Source organism: Hippocampus zosterae, chromosome 2 (assembly GCF_025434085.1).
Source record: "Hippocampus zosterae strain Florida chromosome 2, ASM2543408v3, whole genome shotgun sequence".
Taxonomy (NCBI): domain Eukaryota; kingdom Metazoa; phylum Chordata; class Actinopteri; order Syngnathiformes; family Syngnathidae; genus Hippocampus; species Hippocampus zosterae.
In genome coordinates, this window is record NC_067452.1 from 26,032,517 (window position 1) to 26,053,680 (window position 21,164).

Sequence of the window (21,164 nt, forward strand, 5' to 3'; positions counted from 1 at the left end):
AGATTATTTAGAGATTCGAAAACAAAGAGGAGGATCTTGAAAATAACTCCAAAATGAATGGGGAGCCAGTGAAGGGATGCCAGAGTAGGAGTTATATGCTCCCTCTTACGAGTGCCAGTCAAGAGGCGAGCAGCGGCATTCTGGACCAGCTGAAGGTGCTTAATGGAGGACTGGCTGACTCCAAAGTAACGGGCATTGCAGTAATCGAGCCGGGATGTGACAAAGGCATGAATTGCTGTCTCAAAGTGTTCATGTGAGAGGAGAGGTTTTATTTTGGCCAGCTTTGTCTAAGGTGAAAGAAGCTTCATTTAACAACGGGCACCAATTTGCCGATCGAGTTTGAAATCACTGTCCAGTTTAAGGCCCAAGTTTGAGACCGTTGATTTCAGATAAGGAGACAGGGGGCCCAAGTCTACAGGATGGAATGTACAAGGGCCAACTGGGACCAAACAATATCACCTCTGTCTTCTTTTCGTTGAATTTCAAGAAATTTTGTGCCATCCAGGTTTTGATTTCTTCCAGACAGGATAGGAGTGGCCTTAATGAGAAGGTGTCTTTCTTGCTCAGTGGCACATAGATCTGGCAGTCATCTGCATTTGAGGTTGTTGGTTTTTTTTGTCAGCTCTGCTCCTCCGTGGCATGTCAATACACTGAGTTATCTGAGCTACAGCTGAAAGATTTACGTCAAACACAACCTTGCTGCTACTTGGTGGCCTTCTTGTCACACTGCTGCTCCAACTTAATATCTTCCTTCCACACACCAAATGTATAAAACCACTGTAGGAGTGTTGCTGCTGCGTCATAATCATGATTGTAGTTTTACTAAAAAAAAAAAAAAAACGCTTCATAGCTCCAAAGTCAGGGATTTTCAAGCAGTGTGCCATGACCTTGAGCGTCCCACTTTTTTGACAGTTTTGTTTGCTGGTGGGCCTGGATTTTTTTTAAATACGTAATAATATGTGCCTTGGCTCAATGAAGGTTGTGAAACACAGCTCTAAATAAATCAAATAATGATGATGTCAGGCAGATAGTGACTGAGGAGCCTCAGCGCTCTGCATATTTGCTCACATGCTCATCCTGTTTTGGCTTTATAGCAAACAGCAGCTACTGGAACCTACATGTGCAATTTCAATCATTAAAAGAAAGGTAGACTTAACTGCATCTCAGATGCTTTTCTCTTTCAACGTTATTGTGATTACAATGTCCAAAAGCATGCTGAAAAATGGACTGAATTTCTTCTACATTGAATGTAACGTGCATCAACTATGAAACAAATGTAACCTGACATCACCAAAGAAAGCAGGACACACAACTCATTTTAACAAATGTGACAATCAGGCAACATGCTTCAAATTTCTATTTGACCTCTGAACATGAACTGGTGTAGCACATTGTTTTTCTGGTGCTGAGCCTTGTTACTTGGTCTAGGTGGGAAGTAGTGGCTCCATCTGTCCTGAACAAATACCTGTAGACCTGAGCATTTGGAGCCTCATGCATAATGCAAGGGACATATTGATTGGGGATGGACATGGCACCTCGTAGGCAGTGCACCTCAGACGCCTCTTTCAAACCCACAACACAGAAGAAAAGTGGAGGGTTGAAATTGAGCGACAAAATGTACACTTCATTTCATCCGCATTCAGTCACATTAACAGATTTGTTGAAATATTAACGACACACATTCAATGTCTGTATTGTTGCTTGAGGACCAGACAACCCATTTCTAAAAACGAAGTTTAAACTGAAATCTATATTTGTGTTTGAAATTGACCCATAGAAGTGTTTCTAGCCAATTACTGCAATTCAGAATGAGAATGTGAGAAGTAAAGAAGTAAACTGTTGATGAAATAAAAGAGGAAACCAGTCGTTCATTTGTCAGATTGTGAAATTTAATTTGGTTTTAGTAAACCCTTGCCTCAGGTCCCGAGGATTAACCTGCCAAAAATCTCCTTAATTAAAGTTTCTCCTATAGCAGGGGGCGTGGGGGGTCAACCCGCGGCCCGCGAGCCGCATGCGGCTCTTTGGCTGGTTCAATGCGATTTCCGGGCTCTCACACGACAAGCGTCGAAAACGCCTCGGCAGCGGTGATGCCATTCAAACAAGGCGCCAACGTCACAGAGCGTACTCCGTCAGCCTATCATCAATCCCGTTACTTGATTGACATAGGGGGCAACCTATCAGATGATTGCATCACCGCTCATGCGCAAACAACAGCGCTAAGTGCTAAGCTAGTCAGCGAATTACCTCTGATTTTAAGTCAGGGGTGTCCACTACTCTGATCAGAATCGACCGGGAGCCAGCGAACTGGTCCCAAGTCGCAAGGGGTGGGAGGAGGGAATGCGTGGGGGAAAAAAAAGATGTGTTTGTTTGTATTTTGAGCCTTCATTCATTTTCGGCCCGTGCGGACTGTTGCTCATCGTAGTGTGCGTGCATATGTGTGCGAGTGCACTGGTGGGCACCGGCGTGAGTCCTTGTGTGTGTGTGTGTGTGTGTGTGTACGCGCGTGCGCGAGGAAGGGTATGATGTGGCTCTTTGCAGTAACTCAGTAAAAACAATTGGCTCTTCGTCTCTGACTGGTTGGCCACCCCTGTCCTAAAGTGAAGTCACTGATTAAGGGGGGGCGGGGGTTTATTTTGAGCCTTTTGAGAGTTTTCAAAGGGGCATTGTACACTGCAAATCATACAAACGGACATCAGCAGACTCCCGCCAGTTTGTTATGTTTAGATGTGGCCCCGGTATTAAGTTACATTTTTTGTATATTTGGGCACACAAACATACAAGATAATGGAATTGCTCTGTGAATGAGCTAGCTGTCAAGTACTAAATCAAATTAATGTTGTAGTTTATTGACCTACAGTTGTTAATATGAACACAACGCGAATCCAAAGCTACAAAGGATCTTGTCTCACCGTTTTGCGAGGAGGTTCTGTGTTCAATCTTGCAGATCTTGCGGCAGAACAAAGACTTCCTAGACTGACCAGGTCAGAACATCCTCGCCATGCTAATGTAACCTTACACCGGTGAGCAGGAGGATCGATATCTGCCCAATATTGCCGCACTGCACAAAATGGGAGCCTTAATGTGAAGCATCCACTAGTCCCAATGGCAAAATGCATTCATTTCACCTCTCTACGGAAACGAAATGATGTTTACATGCAGGTGTGACTTCAACGCCTAATGAGTTCACATCTGACAGAAAAATACAAAAGGCTGAGCTGAATCAAGGTGGAAGTGAAAGCTCGAGTAACATTAACTGTGTGCGCCATGTTGAACATTAAGGAAGAACACATTTAAATTAGTCATGTATCACACTTTTTTATGCCTTCACTTCACTGACATGTATTTCATGAGGCAGCCCAATACGCATTGACAGTTACCAAATTGCAGTTCAACAAAACATAACATCAGGCACAACGTGACCGTCATCCAACCCCTACTCCACTTTGTCTTTGCACAAACTTTTACCTTTGAGTTATCAGTTTTATAGTCACCGAAATCAGCTGATACAAATGTCAAGTTAAGCTCAAATTACATCGTTTTGAATGGACACAGCAAAGTAATGCCTTGGAACATCACAACAATAATTCCGGAAAATTCCTTGAAATGACTCGCCACCACATCAAATGCCGTCAGCAATTAACCTCTGCTGGCCATTCGGCAACAGTGTCTACACTGTCAAACTAAAATTCCACAACTGCCATTTCTTTGGTAAAACATCTCCAACTTGTTACCGTTTTTTGGCCCACCAACTTGACCTAAGAGGAAGCCCAGTTAAATCCAGCCAGATAAAGCTGTGGATGTAATTATACTTGGAGAGACAAACAAATAGTTCCATATCAGATCAGCTTAAACAAAATGGGCCTCTAAGAGAACTTCATGCCATACAGCAGTCTTTAACATGTTTCGCTACTGCAAACATGGACTTTAAACTAATTAACATTTAGATGACTTCCAAATAATAGATGTGGATATTTTTGTATCATAATCTGGGTGCCCGATATGTAATGAAGTGCAACTTGAGCAGAGAGACTCCACCTCCCCTCTGGAACCCTTTACATACGGTTCATTTGGATAGTGAATAAAATATTGATACACAATCATAACATGAAAACAATTATGTATGTGGATCAAGTGAATCAGATGGGGTGTGACCTTTGCAACAAAACTGTTTGTCATTGATTGAGCTGCATCAACAGCTGCTGTAAACTGCATACAAATACTTTGACAAAGGGAAGAATAGGACAGACATTTGTTTTAATAGAGCCCAGTGTGATTGTCAGTTAGGCTTTACAGTTTAGGTCACCCATGCAGTGTCTGCGGGCACCAGGTTGGCCTCAAGGAACATATGAGTAGCCCGCAGGCCTTTTCAAAAACTAGCTCACAAGTGAGAAGACATTGCGACTTTCTAGGAATGGTGTGCAAGTGTTCATTTGATAATGTTCGCCTACAGAGATTTGTTGTTAAAAAATGCATACATATTTCTAATTTCTCATTATTGTTAAGAATAATAAACATACAATCGGAAGACAGGATTAAAGACCATTTGAGCGAATTTGTCATTTCAAAAATGTGTATCAAACTGGTATCCCTCTGGGCTGATCATTAGCAATGGAGTAGTGTTCGTTTTCAAAAAAGATAATGACCATTGCTTTACAACAAGTAATCAATGTTTACATCAGACCCTTTATTAAGGGATAGTCTGACTTGCATAAACACAAAAAAACGTTCTGCAACACAAGTGGTAACGTGCAAAACTTTCTCAAATCATGAACAAATCTTTTTTTCCGAAGCCCCAAAATGTATCAGTTCAAAATAAACTATTCCTCATAAAAGAAGATATACTGCATTGTACTGCAACAGTGCTATCCTGGAAGATCAGAATTTTGCATTCAAACATATTCCTACAGCATGCAACTTAATTCTGTTGGGCTTTGAAGCATTAACCTGAGTTCATATTTCACAATTTCTACTTAATTACATACTGTAGAGGAAAATACGATCCCTTCACAATGAACTGTTGTCGTTTCGTATTCGTATACAGTACTGCTCGCAAACTGTGAGGTCCAAAAAAATACAAAGAGTAAAATACAATCCACTCAAAAGAACAATTGCCGATTTGTATATCATATGCTGCTAGCAAAGTGTGAGGTCTAAAAAACTTAAAAACAATACGGGTCACGCAAACGATGCCAGAATGAGATTAACACACCCCACCACGGACCACCTCCCGCCCCCCGGGGTTGCATTTGCACCGCATTCTGCACAGATAACGACCGGCATACATTACACACAGCAAACAAGAGCTCAAAAGCAAGTCCAGGATCTTCACACCCACCTGAAGAACAGGAGATGAGGAAAACGGCGAGGGCCAGTTTGGTGGCGTCTCCCATTTTCCATCCGAATCGATTCCAAGATAAGAAAAAGTCAAAAAATAGAAGAAAAAAAAGAAAAGTACAAAAACAATCCTCACGGTGGCAGAATCAGAAGAAGGGCTGTCTCTGCAAACAGCACATGTTCAAAACGAAATAAATCCAAAGCTATCTCGGGTAATGCAAAGAGGGGGAGGGGGTACTTGCTTGGTATTTCCACGTTTACAGATGAGCAATGGAGGGCAATTTCTTCTTGGCATTCAAGCCAACGCTAGCATACGTTTGGCATGCTGCAGTATCGTTACGAACAACCGTGGCTGGATGGATGGAACGATTGTTTTGTCAGAGGAGCGGAACAGTGATGCGAACCACAACCGGACAGAGGCAATATCCATCTGACTGGAAATCAAGCGCACACCGTCCTCCAATCAAACTTGTCCTCGCAGGGCTGCCTAGCATTGCATTAAAACGTCAAATTGGCAACCATTTCCCAACAGCCAAGCACGACGGTGCGGAGCCTGGTGTCGATTTTTTTTGTCCAACTCCACGCAAAAATATTACCCAATAGTCCGACAAGGTAGCGAGGCCAGAGCTGAGGATCGGTTCGCTGCTCCACAAGCGAAACCAGCACCAATAGCGAGGCGCTCTTCGTTTCAACCTCTTCAACAGACGTCCTCCTGGAAATATGGTCGACAAGATATGATCATTTGACGAGTGCAACCGGCGGAAGCCCCGTTAATCTACGTCAATAATGTGGCTTTCGAATTTAGGACGCGTAGCTCTGCCGACCCCAAAATCCTCCTCCACCGCCGCCTCTCAGCTTCTGCCCTGGACAATTCAAGATGGCGAAGGGAGCCGCAACAAGACATGGATTGGTAGACTTCCGCAATGGCATTTCAAAATAATAGTAATTCACAAAATTTTATTGTCGGTCAGATTTCGAAACAACCGCGCATGTTTTCAGTAGCTTAAGTGATCTAAACACCTTACCCATATTGCAAGCATATAATCTTGTCAGTATTTTCTTGTAAAAAAATTAATCAAAGATTTCATATCTTGCAGATATTGTGCTCATTCCTGTGAACTTTCTTAAACTGCTTTGCGAGCGACCGGGGATTATTTTGTTGGAGAAAGTTGCCAGTTTTGTTCATTACGTTTGCCATTGTCACACAGAATTGTAGTTTATTCATTCATTCATTAATTTTCCGAACCGCTTTATCCTCGCTAGGGTCGCAGGGGTGCTGTAGGCTATCCCAGCTGTCTTCAGACAGTAGGCAGGGGACACCTGAATCGGTTGCCAGCCAATCGCAGGGCACACAGAGGCGAACAACAACCACGCCCACACTCTCACTTTGGGACAAATTTAGAGTGTTCAATCAGTTTTTGGAACGTGGGAGGAAAATGGAGTACCTGAAGAAAATCTACGCAGGCCCGAGGTGTAGTTTAAAGCCAACTAAATCAAACTATTTAAACGTATCTGTAGTTTTATCGGTCCTCGAGTTATGCTAATTCACACAATCTACAATTCTCAATTCAAAGGTGTCCAAAGTTAATTTTTAATGGAGTCCTGCAATCAAACTTCAAGTCATCCTTGGTGTTCTGTAACACACTGAGAGAGGCCATGAATTGGCAATCACAGCTATTGTATCATACAATTCTGAGGGTTTGTGCAATTTAAGTTTGAATTTGACTTGATTTTACAATGGATGGATGTAAGGTTTTGTCTCTTTTGTGTTCTTTAACAGTGTTTTAATGCTACATTTTTCACAAATTGCATTGTACATGTTACAATGGAGGCTGGTTAGCGTGTCACAGTACAAAGGTGCAGGGTTCGAATTCGGCTCTGGCATTCCTCTGTGGAGTTTGCATTTTGCATGTTCACCCCGTGCCTGTGTGAGTTTTCTCCGGGTACTCCGGTTTTATCCCACATTCCAAATACATGCGTGGCAGGTTAATGGAACACTCTAAATTGTCCCTAGGTGTGAGTATGAGTGCGGATGGTGATTCATCTATGTGTGCCCTGCGATTGGCTGGCAGCCCGGCCTACTGCCCGAAGACAGCTTGGATAGGCTCCAGCACGTCCCGTGACCATTGTGATGAGAAAGCGGATCAGAAAATGGATGGATGGATGTTACAATGGCTTTCAGACAAATAATGAATATGAAATGTGCAACACAACCTTTTGGTTATCACTTCTGCCTCGCAGTTCAATGGTTGTTGATTTATTTAATTTTTGGCTTTAGCCTTTCTGTGTAGAATTAGTGTGGTCACCCTGTGCCGGAGTGGCTTTTTTCCCCCGGTACTCAGGCTACCTCCCACATTCCTCAAAAGTGTATTTTGGATTAATTGAAGACTAATGATCCATCGGTGAGAATGCAATCAAGATGTGCCCTGCAATTGTCTGGTGACCAGTCCAGGGTTTACACGTCCTCCCAATCAGCTGGGATAGGCTCCAGCTCATCTGCAATAATGAAGATAAGCGCTATAGAGAATGGATGTATATACAGGAATTACATGGCCCTGTATATTACAGTATACAACTACTGTCTGTCATTGTCAACATGCCTGTATTTTACCGTTTTGTAGGTCAACACAAATTACAGACAGCATGTACAAATAACACCCATCTGGAGAATATACCACTCTGTATTCACATAATGTATAAAATGTCAGCATAGATTGGGTGTTCTGTAATAAATGCTGAGAATACCATGAAGTCCAGATATAGGCTTGGCACGTCCCCAAATTTCTGTGACACTAATCTCTCTAATAGCCCGGAGCAGATCTCAAACGTAAGCGCTGCTAAACGATTAGGAGGTCAAAGTTCTCAGGGGATCGTTCTGCCAAGCTGAGTCACCTGTACTAAAGTGGGGTGTTAGCTCTCATTTTCAGCAAAACAACATGCTTGTACATAGCTTCAGGCCCAAACACTTTTGGGGTGAAGAGTTCAGTTTCCTGTTGATGATATTTCCCTTGCAGCAATTTGGAAGTATCTCTGGAAAGGGCTCCTGAAATTGAGGGAGATTAACGTTTATTATTGCATGCATTCAACAATGAAAGACTGTAATAGTAATTAGTGGTGGTCGTCACAACTATAAATTGCAGGTTCATTTGTTTACATACATACATACACACATACCATTGTCAGACTGATTTAATCTGGTTTCACAATCATGCACATTTTATACTTGGATGTGGATGTACTTGTGCTGATTTCCATTTATATTTATATTAAAACATTCAGGATGAACCTTGCAGAGGAATCATCTTTGGACAACCGCCAGTAACATTAACCATTAAGTTACTAATGTTACTAAATTGGAGTGACATACAAATTCTGTGGAGGCAGCCTTTTTGGTATAAAAGTCTTGACAAAGCGACAAGCTGTAAAACGGAAAGAACATAGTACCAATCCAGCTAATGCATGACAAAGGGGACTTTTAGCCACCTCATGTGAAGAAGATTTCTCTACCTTTGACTGAGTGAGGAAGACTTCCAGCTCTGCTTCTGGAGATTTACTGTACAGTTCATCCCATTACTCAACTATCAGATGCCAAATCCCTCCTAATGGCATTACACGTGCCAGAATTACGTATGATGATGCTCACTAATGAGAGCTCAGCAGATACCTTACTGGAACCAATGGCCCCTTTGCACAGAGCAACCCTCAGCCTTAATGGACTCAGTATTGAGTGTCGGGGGAAGTCAAATTTATTGACAAAGGGCTTTTAACAAAAGCAGGTAGCTGGCAAAGTGAAGTGCAGCACAACAAAGGATGTAAATACACCGTGATGTGGATACCCGTGTTGTATTGTTAATAGGTGAGGCTTGAATTGTGTTTATAATGTGTCAGTGTAATCTTTCAGAACAGAGATTGGTAGCTCTATGACATATTGAGTCCTCAAAATCTGAGTGTTACTCTCAGGCCATCTGCATCTGTCTTCGCAAAGTGATTCATCCAGTTATGGATATCTAAATGCAAACATTTCAGAATGTCTATTTTGGCCTGTCAAGTCGGCTGAGTAGCACAGAGAAACACACAGCCAACAGGTTTGCTCAAACTAAATGACAAAATCATTTTAAAACCCGCTTTGGGTTTGCCACAATGCCACTGCCAGAGAGATTTAACGTGTCTTCTTGCTCATTCTGAACACTCCCCATCCAGTCGTTTGAGCAGGAATGAGCTTTCCTTGTGACATCTCTGCTCGTGCCTACAGGGTGATCAGCACCTGTAACCAAAGCCCAGTGGATGCCGGTCTAATTACGTTTTCATCTTGTCCTTGCATGAACCCACATGGTACAGCATCATAAGAAGAGGAATTATTGAGCCAACATGAGCTCCTATGGTTCTGTCCTGTGCTTGCATTACCGATGCATGAGAAGTGATCTGCGTCTATCAATCAGAGCATACATAGAAGAAAGTTGTTCAGGACCTTCAAGGTCGCAGCACTGCAAAAAGACAATGCATACATCACCAATCGTTGACAGTTCACATTTGAATTGTGCGAGAAGTTATCAGCATCTTCTTAATCCCTGTAGCATGCCTGACATAATGTGCAGCTGTTCTCTGGCATGTGGAGTATGTGGAGTGATGTATTTGGGTTTGTTTTTCCATCTGTTTGCTAGTTATCATGCTACTTCAGAGGGCTATGAGCACCATGGCAGGCGGTGCCATTATGATCATGAGGATTGAAGGTTTCTTAAATGGAGAAAATTTCTGTTCCTGGTGAAAATTTGTTGCATAGTCCTGTTGTGTACAGTATGTCTGGCTGTATGTCAACATTTTGGTGGCCATGTATTGAAATGGTACATTTCATGAAATGGTAAAATTCATGGTATTGAAATTTAACAGATTATTACGTCTGGTCCCTGCACAAATACGTAAGTATGAAAAAAGCTCTGAAAGCTCATATTAAATTATGTAACTAATCAATTGTGAAGGTCACACTCTTTGCAACGAACTGAGATCACTCAGAGAATGTCATCAGGCCTGCTGCAGTAGCATTCAACTGAAAATTTTGATCTATGCTAATCAGGCTGCTGTTCTTTTTGTTGAACTCTTGGAAAGTTGTCTGTATCCCCAAATTTTTGTCAAAGCAACACCCAATTCTTTCAGCTGTGATTCAGTAACTGACTTTGGGGGTTGTGCTCACCTTAACTAATGCTCTGGAATTATGATTCTGTATTACTTTCCTCTTTGCAGTGGCTCAGTGTGAGTGACAGCTCTAAATGTAAAGTGCAAGGTTCCCAAAATATGAGTTGGCATGACCAGGCTAGTTTGAAAGTAACACCAAGTAACACCAATGACGAAACAGTTGCGTCGTTTCGCAATTAGGCCACGGTATTTGTGGAATGTAACCTAATACACTGAAACCTTTATAGACAAGTTGTTCCCGGCCTTCTGAACAGCAACTGCAGCAGCGAGTAAATGCATCCAAAACAGGAGAGGGCCTTGTTTTTTTTTTGTTTTTTCATTAAGGTGTTAATCATACACTCCCCAGTGTAACTGAGAACCTGTATGGGACCAGTGGCGTCAGAGCATATCACCCCATTGCGTGACTCTCACTGTTGTCTGTGAAGGTATTTAAATGCAGGAAGCATGGCGATGGTGCCAGCATGACATGTTTATTTTACTGTAGAAGCCCAGCCCACTGCTTATTACTGCCTTATGCTCACAACCAATCAGAGGGTGCAGACGCTGGTTTGGAGTGTCAGCATTGCTGTAATCCCCACAGTGTATGTATGTGTGTGTGTGTGTGTGTGTGTGTGTGTGTTGAAGGGAGGGGTGGTAGTTGTAGATAATAGTCCTGGAGTGACAGCACTCAACAGCTGTAAGAGCCTCTTCCAGGGCTCTCTTTCAATGCTATCTCAATATTCTTCCATTTATTCATCTTGCTTGACATGCCGAGGTGATTTCTAAAGTTTACGGAAAATAAACATGTTTAAAACAGTCACATAAAATATTCCTAAATTTGAAATAAAAAGAAGCAAAACAAAATGTCACTGTACTGTGTTCTTAATTTGTTTCTTGGGGTGCATGATGTGCATCTGTTAAGACTTCATTGAAAGATAGGAGCTCTGTTTCAGATCACAAACATGACTTTCCCTTACCAAAAAATGTCTAGGATCTGCCAAGGGATACAAGGATTGCTTCCCAGGTACTGCCAAAATGTCCTGGTTCAACTAACCAACTGTACTCTGTTCGGCAATAGAGCTGTGCATCTCCTTCCCTGCATGCTGTTCCATCAGTTTGCATACATGAGTTTCAGTGTATGTGTGCACTAAATTCAACAATCTTGTTCTTCTAGCAAGCAATCAACACCAAAAATGTTGCAGTCTTGGAATGAACCCTTCTGTGTTTTGTAAGTAAACACCTCTCATGGCCTTTTTTTTTCAAGCGAGTTAAGGACTGGAGGAGGGAGTGATGGAGGGAAGCTTAATGGGTTCAGAGACGGTGACATCATCGGTGCTGTTGGCGCCACTTATCTGCACGAGATCTCCCAGCTGCTCTGGCATTTCCTGAAATGGGTCACATACAGTCCAAATAAAGATTCAAAAGCAATGCATGTTCTGTACAGCTGAAAAGAAACCTCAAAGCATCTAATAACTCACCCTTTTGTGAGATGTTTCAAAAACATGTTTGCTCCCTTCAAGCACCTGTTTTAGAATCTTGATGTAGGAACTGGTGACATGGTTGATGGTAATTTTAGCTGTCACGTGATGAGTTTTAGGAAGCATATCTCTGATGGTAGGAAAAATGGACACCTCAAAGTGTCTCTATATGGAACCAAGAAGGGTGAACACAATTTGTTTTTGTATGTTCATTAGATGAAAAGACATCCCCATAAAAAATGATGCAAATTATCTTTGAGATTTTAGAAGATTTTCAAGTGTTTGTCAAATTTTAAACCGCAATGTTTACCTTTAACTCTCAGGAATAGTTTGCTCCTGGTTTATTAATTTGTTTACAGACATTCGTACTTTAAAATACCAATTTAGGAAATCATGACTGATTCAAGATGACACATTTTTGAGGCGAATAGCATTTTGAACTAAAAGGTATTTAATGGACACTGAACACTTTACTACAATGGGAAGAGTTGGGTGATTTCCTTTTATTTCCCCACCATAATGACAGATATCATCACATGTTGACCTGCAGTAATTACCAATCTAGCACTGCCCACTACTACATCAATCACAAAAAAAATCTGTTCTATCTTTAGATGATCATTTGTGACACATATTTCACCTTGGAATATGTCAATTAATGTAAGGGAGCATGGCGTGAATGATGTCTCTCCAACGTTTACTTCATCAGCAATGGTACTGTGCGTGCGTGCTTACTCAATATGGAGAGGGTTTCATGAGTGTGTTGCTCAGCTTTCCTTATCTTTTATTTTGTGGTTGCAATGCTGGAGTCGTGAAGTAGGTGAAGGAGGAGGGGGCACACACAGATGTCTAATTGGGGGCGTAAGGCCGTCTCTGTCCTTGTCACATGCAATGCCGACGACATAATCCGCAACGTGAGATCTTACAGTTTACCTGCCAATGTCATGCACCGATCCCAGTAAGTCTATTTCTATAATGTCTAGCAGAGCTTGCTCAGGAAGATTGCACTCGGAACGCCCTGATTTTGAATCAAATGAGAGATGTTGGGAGGATTGACTGGAAAAAGACGACTTCCATCCCACGACGATGCACAAAGATGCAAACACCCCGTTATGCCCAATTCTACCTGTGCAAAATCTCAGCCTGTCCGTGAAGTGCAATAACATCAAAATGGTATTTCTTTGAAGTAAGGATGTACAGTATTCCGTCCCTCTGGCAAGTAAGGCGATCATTGCATTCAAAGTGTCATCTGCTCACAAGTTGACCGGACATGAATTATTCGATGCAAAGACAAGAGGACAAAAACAAATCTTCAAATATAAAAGGCTGGACAAACTGATTTCATGTGCATGAAAACCTTCATCTTCTCTTGCTGTGTGTTTCTTTTCTGCAGAATACAAAGCAATACAAGATAAATCATAAACATAGTACAAAAGTAAGGAAATGTGTTTTTGTTAGATTATTTCTATGTTGGTACAATGCTTCTTGGAATTAAATATTTTGTGGAATCCTGTTTACTTTTTTAAATGGTGCTGTGCATTTGCGGGCGAGCAGCACAGCTGAATACAGTTTGTGAGCCAAGGACTAACTGGGCCTGAAATTTGATCCGAAAATTTGGGGTGGAGCGGAAAAGATGGACAGGCTGAATCTTTTTTTTGTTTCTCGTGCTGTGTGGCAAGGCCCTAAATATGACAATGCAAATGTCAACAAGGAAGCCTGACTCACATCCCTACTAGTCTGGTCATTGCTGCTCCATTCTCCCCCCAATAAGATCACCACATCTTGCTCCTCCTCCTTCAGACTAGCACCACCTCCTCATCTATGTAAGAAAGTCTGTCTGTCTCTCTCTCTCTCTCTCTCTCACTCGCACACACACACACACACACACACACACACACACACAAGTGTGCATACTCGTTCAATGCATTGTTATCTGATAACAAAGTCAGATCACAGACACCTTCTGCTGGTGGTATGCAACAACATGTATTAATCATGCAATAGTTTAGGCCTAAAAACATAACCTTATCACCAATTGAAAAGTGTTACTGGAGCATTTGCATAAGAAATACACGACCTTCTCATTCCAATATTTTGCCATTTCTTTTCTATGGTGCCTACTGTCGTGTTGCTGGACCCTGCCTCAGTTGCATCTTAGACAGGCCTCCTCCCTCTCCACTAAAGAGATCTGTCTGCTTTGCATATTTTGGCTGTACCTTGTTCTTACAATTTTCACGTTTCCGACACGCTCAGGGCTTGTACTCTGTCTCTTTATTGGTCAAAAAACAACAAGCAATGGTCCAACGAAGCACAAAACACACATTGCAGACTGCAGACTTACTTTTTTGTTGTGTATGACATAGAGCTACGGTACTCTTGTTAAGTGCACTCAGCCAGCCATGCGCACTGCAGTCTCTTATCTTGTAATCTGTAATTATGTTTTGTTGAAAGATGTCTGTGTGAACATTGGAAATTATATAGGAGGAATTAGAAAAAATTACAAATAATCACTGGGAAATTTAGTCTTAGAATGTGTTGACCATTTGGGTGTAGTCCCGAATTTCCCAATGGCCACCACGCATCTGTTGTGGGCCCATCCACACTAACAGGAGTAACAGAATTTCAAAACAAGAGTCATTGGCAACAGCAAAAAAGCTGTTCAGCATTGGAAGAGAATAGTTGGCAAACCTTTGATGGCTGCAAACCAACATCCTCTGCGCTGCGACATATCCGACAAATGCATATTCCTTACAAATGAGGCACCATTTCAAAGGGAAATTAACAGGATTTTCAGCAGACTCACTTTTTTTGTGCCAGGAAACATTATAACAACAAAGAAATAAAATACCAAATGCTACTTTATTTACTTTTTATGTTAACCTGTATATGGTGAGGTGCACAATGTGCATTCGTTCCCTCTGTGTGCAGTTTCTTCACGTGGCCACATTACGCTTATAAAGCAATTTTTGCCTTGTGTACAAAATTTCAACCACAGAAAAAGAAAAAAAAATACCCAAAGGGACTACTTTAGTCCACGGGGACTTTCGTGTCAATTCAACACAGAGGAAGCATTTGCGTTAAATTATAAATGGATAATTCAAAATACAAACAAACCCTTTGTCACATTTTTACAGCCTTATAGGCAAAAGAACGAATCCTGAATACTTTAGTTGTTGTTAATTTATCCCAGGTCTTTTGTTTGTCTAGAATGGGGGTTTAGACATTGGTCTGGGAAGGTTGATGTCATCCAAGTACTGTATATTGTGATGCGGCAGTCATCATACGTCCAGCTGTTCATCTTTTGAATTAATGAGGTTTATTTTTCAAAATCTTGTAATTATTTCATAGCTTCATTGATGAGGAATTAAAGGTGAAATAAATTCTCCACCCTGTTACGTTTAGCACTAGAACAAAGGTGTCCAAGTCCAGTCCTTGAGAGTGACTTTCCAGCCTGTTTGACATGTTTCCCTTCTCCAACACACCTAATTGAAATAATCACCTTATCAGAAGCCTGATAACCATTCTGATCGTTTGAATCAGATGTGTCGGAGGAGGGAGTTCATCTTAAACATGCTGGATAGAGAGTTTCCATGACCGGACTTGGGCACCCCTGCACTAAAACTTATTTTTATATACTGAGCTTGCTGGATGGGAAACCAACACAAACTAAGAAATCTCTGAACAAGTGGGCCGTGAATCTTTTCTGAAGAACATTTGGGAATAAAATTCACCCCAACAGTCCACCAATTCGATTAGAATGAGCACAAAAATCAAGCCTTAGAAATAAATGAATAATTTGGAAGTCATTCGAAGGAAGGAGAACAAAATTAACTTGCGTATAAACTAAAACATACACCATGACACCCTGAAGATATCAAACAAGCTACGGACAAAGCAAGACCCTCCTTACACATCCTCAGATAATCTGATTGTCACCAGGTGATGATCATAGGTGCACTCAATATCACCGGTTTCTTCTGTGGAGCAAGCCACGGGATATGATTCTTCAGTACTATAATGCTCCACAGTTGCGCTTCATTTCTTGGGGTTAATCTAAAAATCGGTGTGCAGGAACCACAGATTAGCCTTTCTGAGCACACAAAAGAAATTGCATAACAAAACAAGAAACGCTAGCCAACGATCTAATGCCTGCCAGCCCAAAATGTGTGACATTCTAGCAAAGCTGAGCTTGGCAACATTTCCGGTTTCTGCAAAGCCAAACAAATTTAAATAATCGTGTCGTTTTTACCGGACTGTTGTTAACGGACGCAGAAGACACACTACGGCGTGCAATTAGGTTAAAGGTGCAGCAAGGATATCTCAGTTTGCTTGAATCAGTTGCGGTTCGAGAAAAATGAAAGCTGCGGGAAATTTTCAGACTCCATTAGGAACAGATTTCTAGTCAAAGAGCTGCCACTGTACATGCCGACTCCCTGTCGGGCTTGGAAGCACGCAGACTCTGACAGGTTTTGTATTACTTCAACAAACAGACAACAGACGTGTTATGAAATAAAGAATAACTGTTATATAACTTGCTCAGAATTACTGGCAGCCTGACTGAAAGAAAAAGTTCATCTTGACTGAGACCGTGGCTGAAGGTTGTTTCAGTTAACAGATTTGAACACTGAAACTAAGTGATTTAAAGCAATCGAGATGGTGTTTCCCCTTTCTTGGCGCCTGTGTAGTAATTGCTGAGCAGGATGATATAGTAGGAGGCTTTTGCTTCCTCTGACTGGGATCAAGAATGGGAGGCGCCAGCCTGCCTTTGGGGCTTTAAGAGCCTCACAAATCTCTGTCCCCTCGGCCTTTGAAATATGACACCCTGCTGCATCTGCTGACTACAGAAGGCCAGCAATCACTGGTGGTGCGAAGGACTCCCACTAAGCAGAGCAAAACCAGGTGGGCGTGACATCAGGATGTCAGGTGTCAAAAAAATGTTAACTTCTTTGGTTAATACTTCTTTAAAAAATATGTCTGTAAAGAAGCTCTTCTAAATGTTGCCAATATAAAAAACACGGATCCGCACACTTTTTGACATCTGTGTAATTCTGCAGCTTGGTGATGAAGTGCTGCCCCCAGGAGTGAAAAGACAATCAAATCTTAGTGAGTGCCCGCTTTTTGTCTTCGCCCTGACATTGACTTTGAGATAGAATGAGGTGGAGAACCCTCAAAAGTCAAAACTCATCAATAGCCTCCTGCTTTGAGTTATCTGGAAACATGCACACGAGTTAGACGGGCACTAAATAAATACATGTAATCCAATAACAATGAATAAATCTGTCCAAAACACCAAGATTTTTGAATGGTTGAAATGTGTAACATATGAATCTGTTGCTCTGTATAGTACATGAGTAGGCTCCACTCACTTTTCTCTCTCTGTCTCTCTCTCTGTCTCTCTCTCTCTCTCTCTCTCACCCCCTCTCTCCCTCTCTCTCTCTCTCTCTCACTTTCCCCATCTCTCTGTCTCTCTCTCTCGCTTTCTCTCTCTCTCTCTTTCTCTCTCTCTCTCTCTCTCTCTCTCTCTCTCTCTCTCTCTCTCTCTCTCTCTCTCTCTCTCTCTCTCTCTCTCTCTCTCTCTCTGTCTCTGTCTCTGTCTCTCTCTCTCTGTCTCTCTCTCTCTCTCACTTTCTCTGTCTCTCTGTCTCTCTCTCTCTCTCTTGCTTTCTCTCTCTCTCTCTTTCTCTCTCTCTCTCTCTCTCTCTCTCTCTCTCTCTCACACACTCTCTGAATCCATGCTTGTTTTATTGCTTCTTTTCAACTTAGATCTGACAAGCTCTTAGGAAGCTATCTCCTTTTTATATGCAGATGTCTCAACAGATGCAGGAGAGAGGAGCAAACTATTGGTCTTTCTATTGGACACTTTCTCGCTCTTATCGGCACATGAATTAATGAGCTGAATTAGAAATAGATATGGAGAATTTGGACTAAAGATACTGTGCTCTCATCTGCAGAGGTGTTTTCTCTCCGCAAAGATCTCATCTCTCAAACATTCACCCCCACAAAATCATCCTTAATCGCTATTTAAAAATTACAGTATGTGTAGGAATAAAGTAGCAGAATGACTCTTACATTTGGTGTCACGTTATGGATACACATCCCGAGGAAATTATGGAACAAGCCAAGAGAAAAGACTAATATGACAAAAAAAAACCCACACATGCAGTCATCCATCATCCAGACATCTCACATTCAGTTTCTGAGCGAGACAAATGCTGAAAGTTTTGAATGACCTACCCATACAGTAACAATCACTCTCTGATGATGAATTCACATTGTCAGGAACACTATGTGCCAAGCATGTCCACGATTCCGCCTTTCATATGCTTTCATATATATTCAGTATCAATGGACTCTCTTTGAGTAGGTGAAAAGTTATTTAACTAAAAATTAAATGCACCGATCAAATGGTCGGGGACTTTGGATTAATTTGCGAGTAAGGTGGAAAAAATATTTTACAGACTGCTTTTGTAATTTGGAAGGAAAGAAAGAAAGGAAGCAAAAATGAAGCAAAGAGGGACTGGAGAAAGAAATGCGTTAGAAAGAAAGTAAAGGGGACGATAAGCTATGTCAGAAGCGGAAAGGAAATTAAAAAGGAATCAGTGAAGTAGAGCAGAGGAACCAGGGACACCTTGCTTCACACTTTTTGGCTCCTGCCACAGGAAGGAAAAATAACGGCATGAAGGTACTGTAGGTCAGAAGGGAATCAAGGAATCAACCAATCAAAAGGAAAGGAATGATGAAGACACGATTGAAGAAACTACCGTCTACATTATTTAAATTAAGGCAAAACCAATACTCTTGATTGGGATCAAATCTAAATTCCTGATATTTGTATAAATGGTATGTAACAGCAGCTGACTTCATTATAAACATTCACCTAAAAAGATATCGTGAAATGATTAATTATATATTACAGTCTGAATGATCACTCATGCATGACTTTGCTGACACCATTCCCAGGCTAATGCACGTTTTGAAACTGCAGCCTCGATTATTGTATTGTTATTTTCTCAAATATCAAACATACTCATTTACAAGCATCTCATCAATAATGATTTGGGCTCCATTTCTATGCGCAGTCATTATCATGGAGGCAGAACACAATCAATCAAAATTTTAAAGTTAAAATAGAAAGTAATGGTTTTGGGTGCTCTAGTCTTCACTCTCAGTGTGCTTTTACCATGTAGGCTAAAAGGGATGACAATTGAGTTGGGCAACAAACTCTTTGCAGCTATAACAGAGGGTCTTGGTCTGTTTGAGTTGATGAGTAAAGGTTGGGGTTCTCTCTAGCCCGTGATTCTGTTAGTGTCCCTTGATGCTAAAAGAGTCAAACCACCAAATGTCCTCAACTACTGGCCTGCATGGAGAGAGAGAAACAAATCTGCCTCCAAACCCCCACACTGTCACGTTGTGCCCGAAGCGACAGAGTAATCGCTTTGTGCGCAACAAACTGGAGATAAGTGGATCACCAAAATAGCAGTCACAGAAAGGAACTTTGTCACAAAAATGATATTTATTACTAAACGGACAACAGAAAACACTGGTCAAAAAGAGAACCAGGAAATAAATGTAAAGAGGCAACAGAAAACGCTTGCGGAAAAAAACGACAAGGAGAAAATTTAGGCAAAATACCGTGATCACTCACGAGAGGATATCTAGGAACGCAACAATTGTCAATAGTCTTTAAGGCAATGTTTTAACCGAGAAGGAATAGGCAATAGGGAATGGCACGGCGTGGAATACTCCGGCAGTGAGTTTACTGCCAGAGCGCCTAAATATAGCAGGTGCCTATCGCCACAAATGGGTGGCAGGTGTGCAGGCGGCAAGCAAGAACGCCTGCCCCTTGCTGTCAAATATGGAACGTGACACACACCACCCTCAGCGAGTACCTTCCAAACGTGAATACTCTATAAAACAATTTTCATCTCTGACATTTGTTTTAAAAATGATTTGTTTGCCTCTGCAAAGCTATACGGATATCCTTTGTCGATGAATGGTGTTGTTCAAATAAATGCATCTTGCCTAAAAGTGGACCTAAACAGACGTGTCTATACAATGGATTTGAAAGCGCTTACCGGTAGGTTGTTGACATGTTAGAGCAGTGATTCTCAACCTTTGAGACAAGGCACATGGTTTAAGTCCGCAAAATCTCACGGCACACCACCAAACAAAAATGTCACACAAACATATTTGAAAATGAGAAGATCAGTTGAAAGTGTTCCATTAATCTGCTATGCATGTTTTTGGAAGGGAGGAAACCGGAGCACCCAGACAAAATCCACGCAGGCATGGGGAGAACATGCAAACTCCACACAAGACGGCAGGAGCCAAAATCGAACCTTATATCTCTGCACTGTGAGGCGGACGTGATAACCAGTTGATCACTGTGCTGCCAATTTTCTGACCAATTCGGTAAAATTTAATTATTTCCCACGGCATACCTTATGAGCTCTCACGGAGCACTAATGTGTCCTGGCACACTGGTTGGGAATCACTGTGTTAGAGTGAGGAGAAAGCTATGTTAGAAGGCTCTGCCCATCATCGTGGAGGGCATTGAAGGTGTGGAGGAATGGATGCGCTGGGGAAGGTCAGAGGCCAAGTGCATTCACAAGATCAGAAATGAACGTGGAGACGATCAAAAGAGTATTGAAGTAAGGTGAGGACTTTTAAACCCATAGAGCACAGGTGTCAAACTCAAGACTGGCGAAGACCAGACACATGATTTTATGTGGCCCGCGAAAGCAAATTATGTGCATTGTTTTTTGCTATAATACCAAAATTGCACATCGTCTTCACTTTTAAAAACATTGGGATATTGCAAAGATATTTTATTACCAGTGACCCATTTACAATAAATGTCATAATATTTGAACACACAGTTTTTACTGGTGCTCACGTCTCAAGTTATTCATCCCATTTGTTGTTTGTATGTACTGTAATATGGGGCAGTCATACATTTATTTAGATTCAGTCACAACAGCCCTGCGAAGGAAACTATAACTCTGATGTGGCCCACAACAGATATGAGTTTGACATGACTGCCGCAGAGAATGCTCTTAAGGTAATCAAGTCTGAATGAGATGACGGCATGGATTTATATTATGGAAGCAGCAAAGGATAATAATGGGCAAAGGTAAGTATACTTTTGCATAAACAACAGCTTTTCTTGTTATATACACACAA

At 41.6% G+C, this 21,164-nt stretch overlaps 2 protein-coding genes across 3 annotated transcripts in view; both read right to left on the bottom strand.

The window, feature by feature from the left end:
• LOC127595900 (activin receptor type-2A-like) overlaps positions 1–6,225 on the bottom strand; it is a 42,835-nt gene extending 36,610 nt beyond the window's left edge. For both annotated transcript variants that reach the window (XM_052057881.1, XM_052057880.1), the window contains exon 1: positions 5,336–6,225. In XM_052057881.1, the coding sequence (XP_051913841.1) occupies positions 5,336–5,390 (55 nt within the window). In that variant the 5' untranslated portion in view covers positions 5,391–6,225. The remainder of the gene's footprint in view (positions 1–5,335) is intronic.
• Positions 1–21,164, bottom strand: part of LOC127595911 (uncharacterized) — a 249,950-nt gene that overhangs the window by 18,264 nt on the left and 210,522 nt on the right. The gene's annotated exons all lie outside the window — the stretch shown is intronic.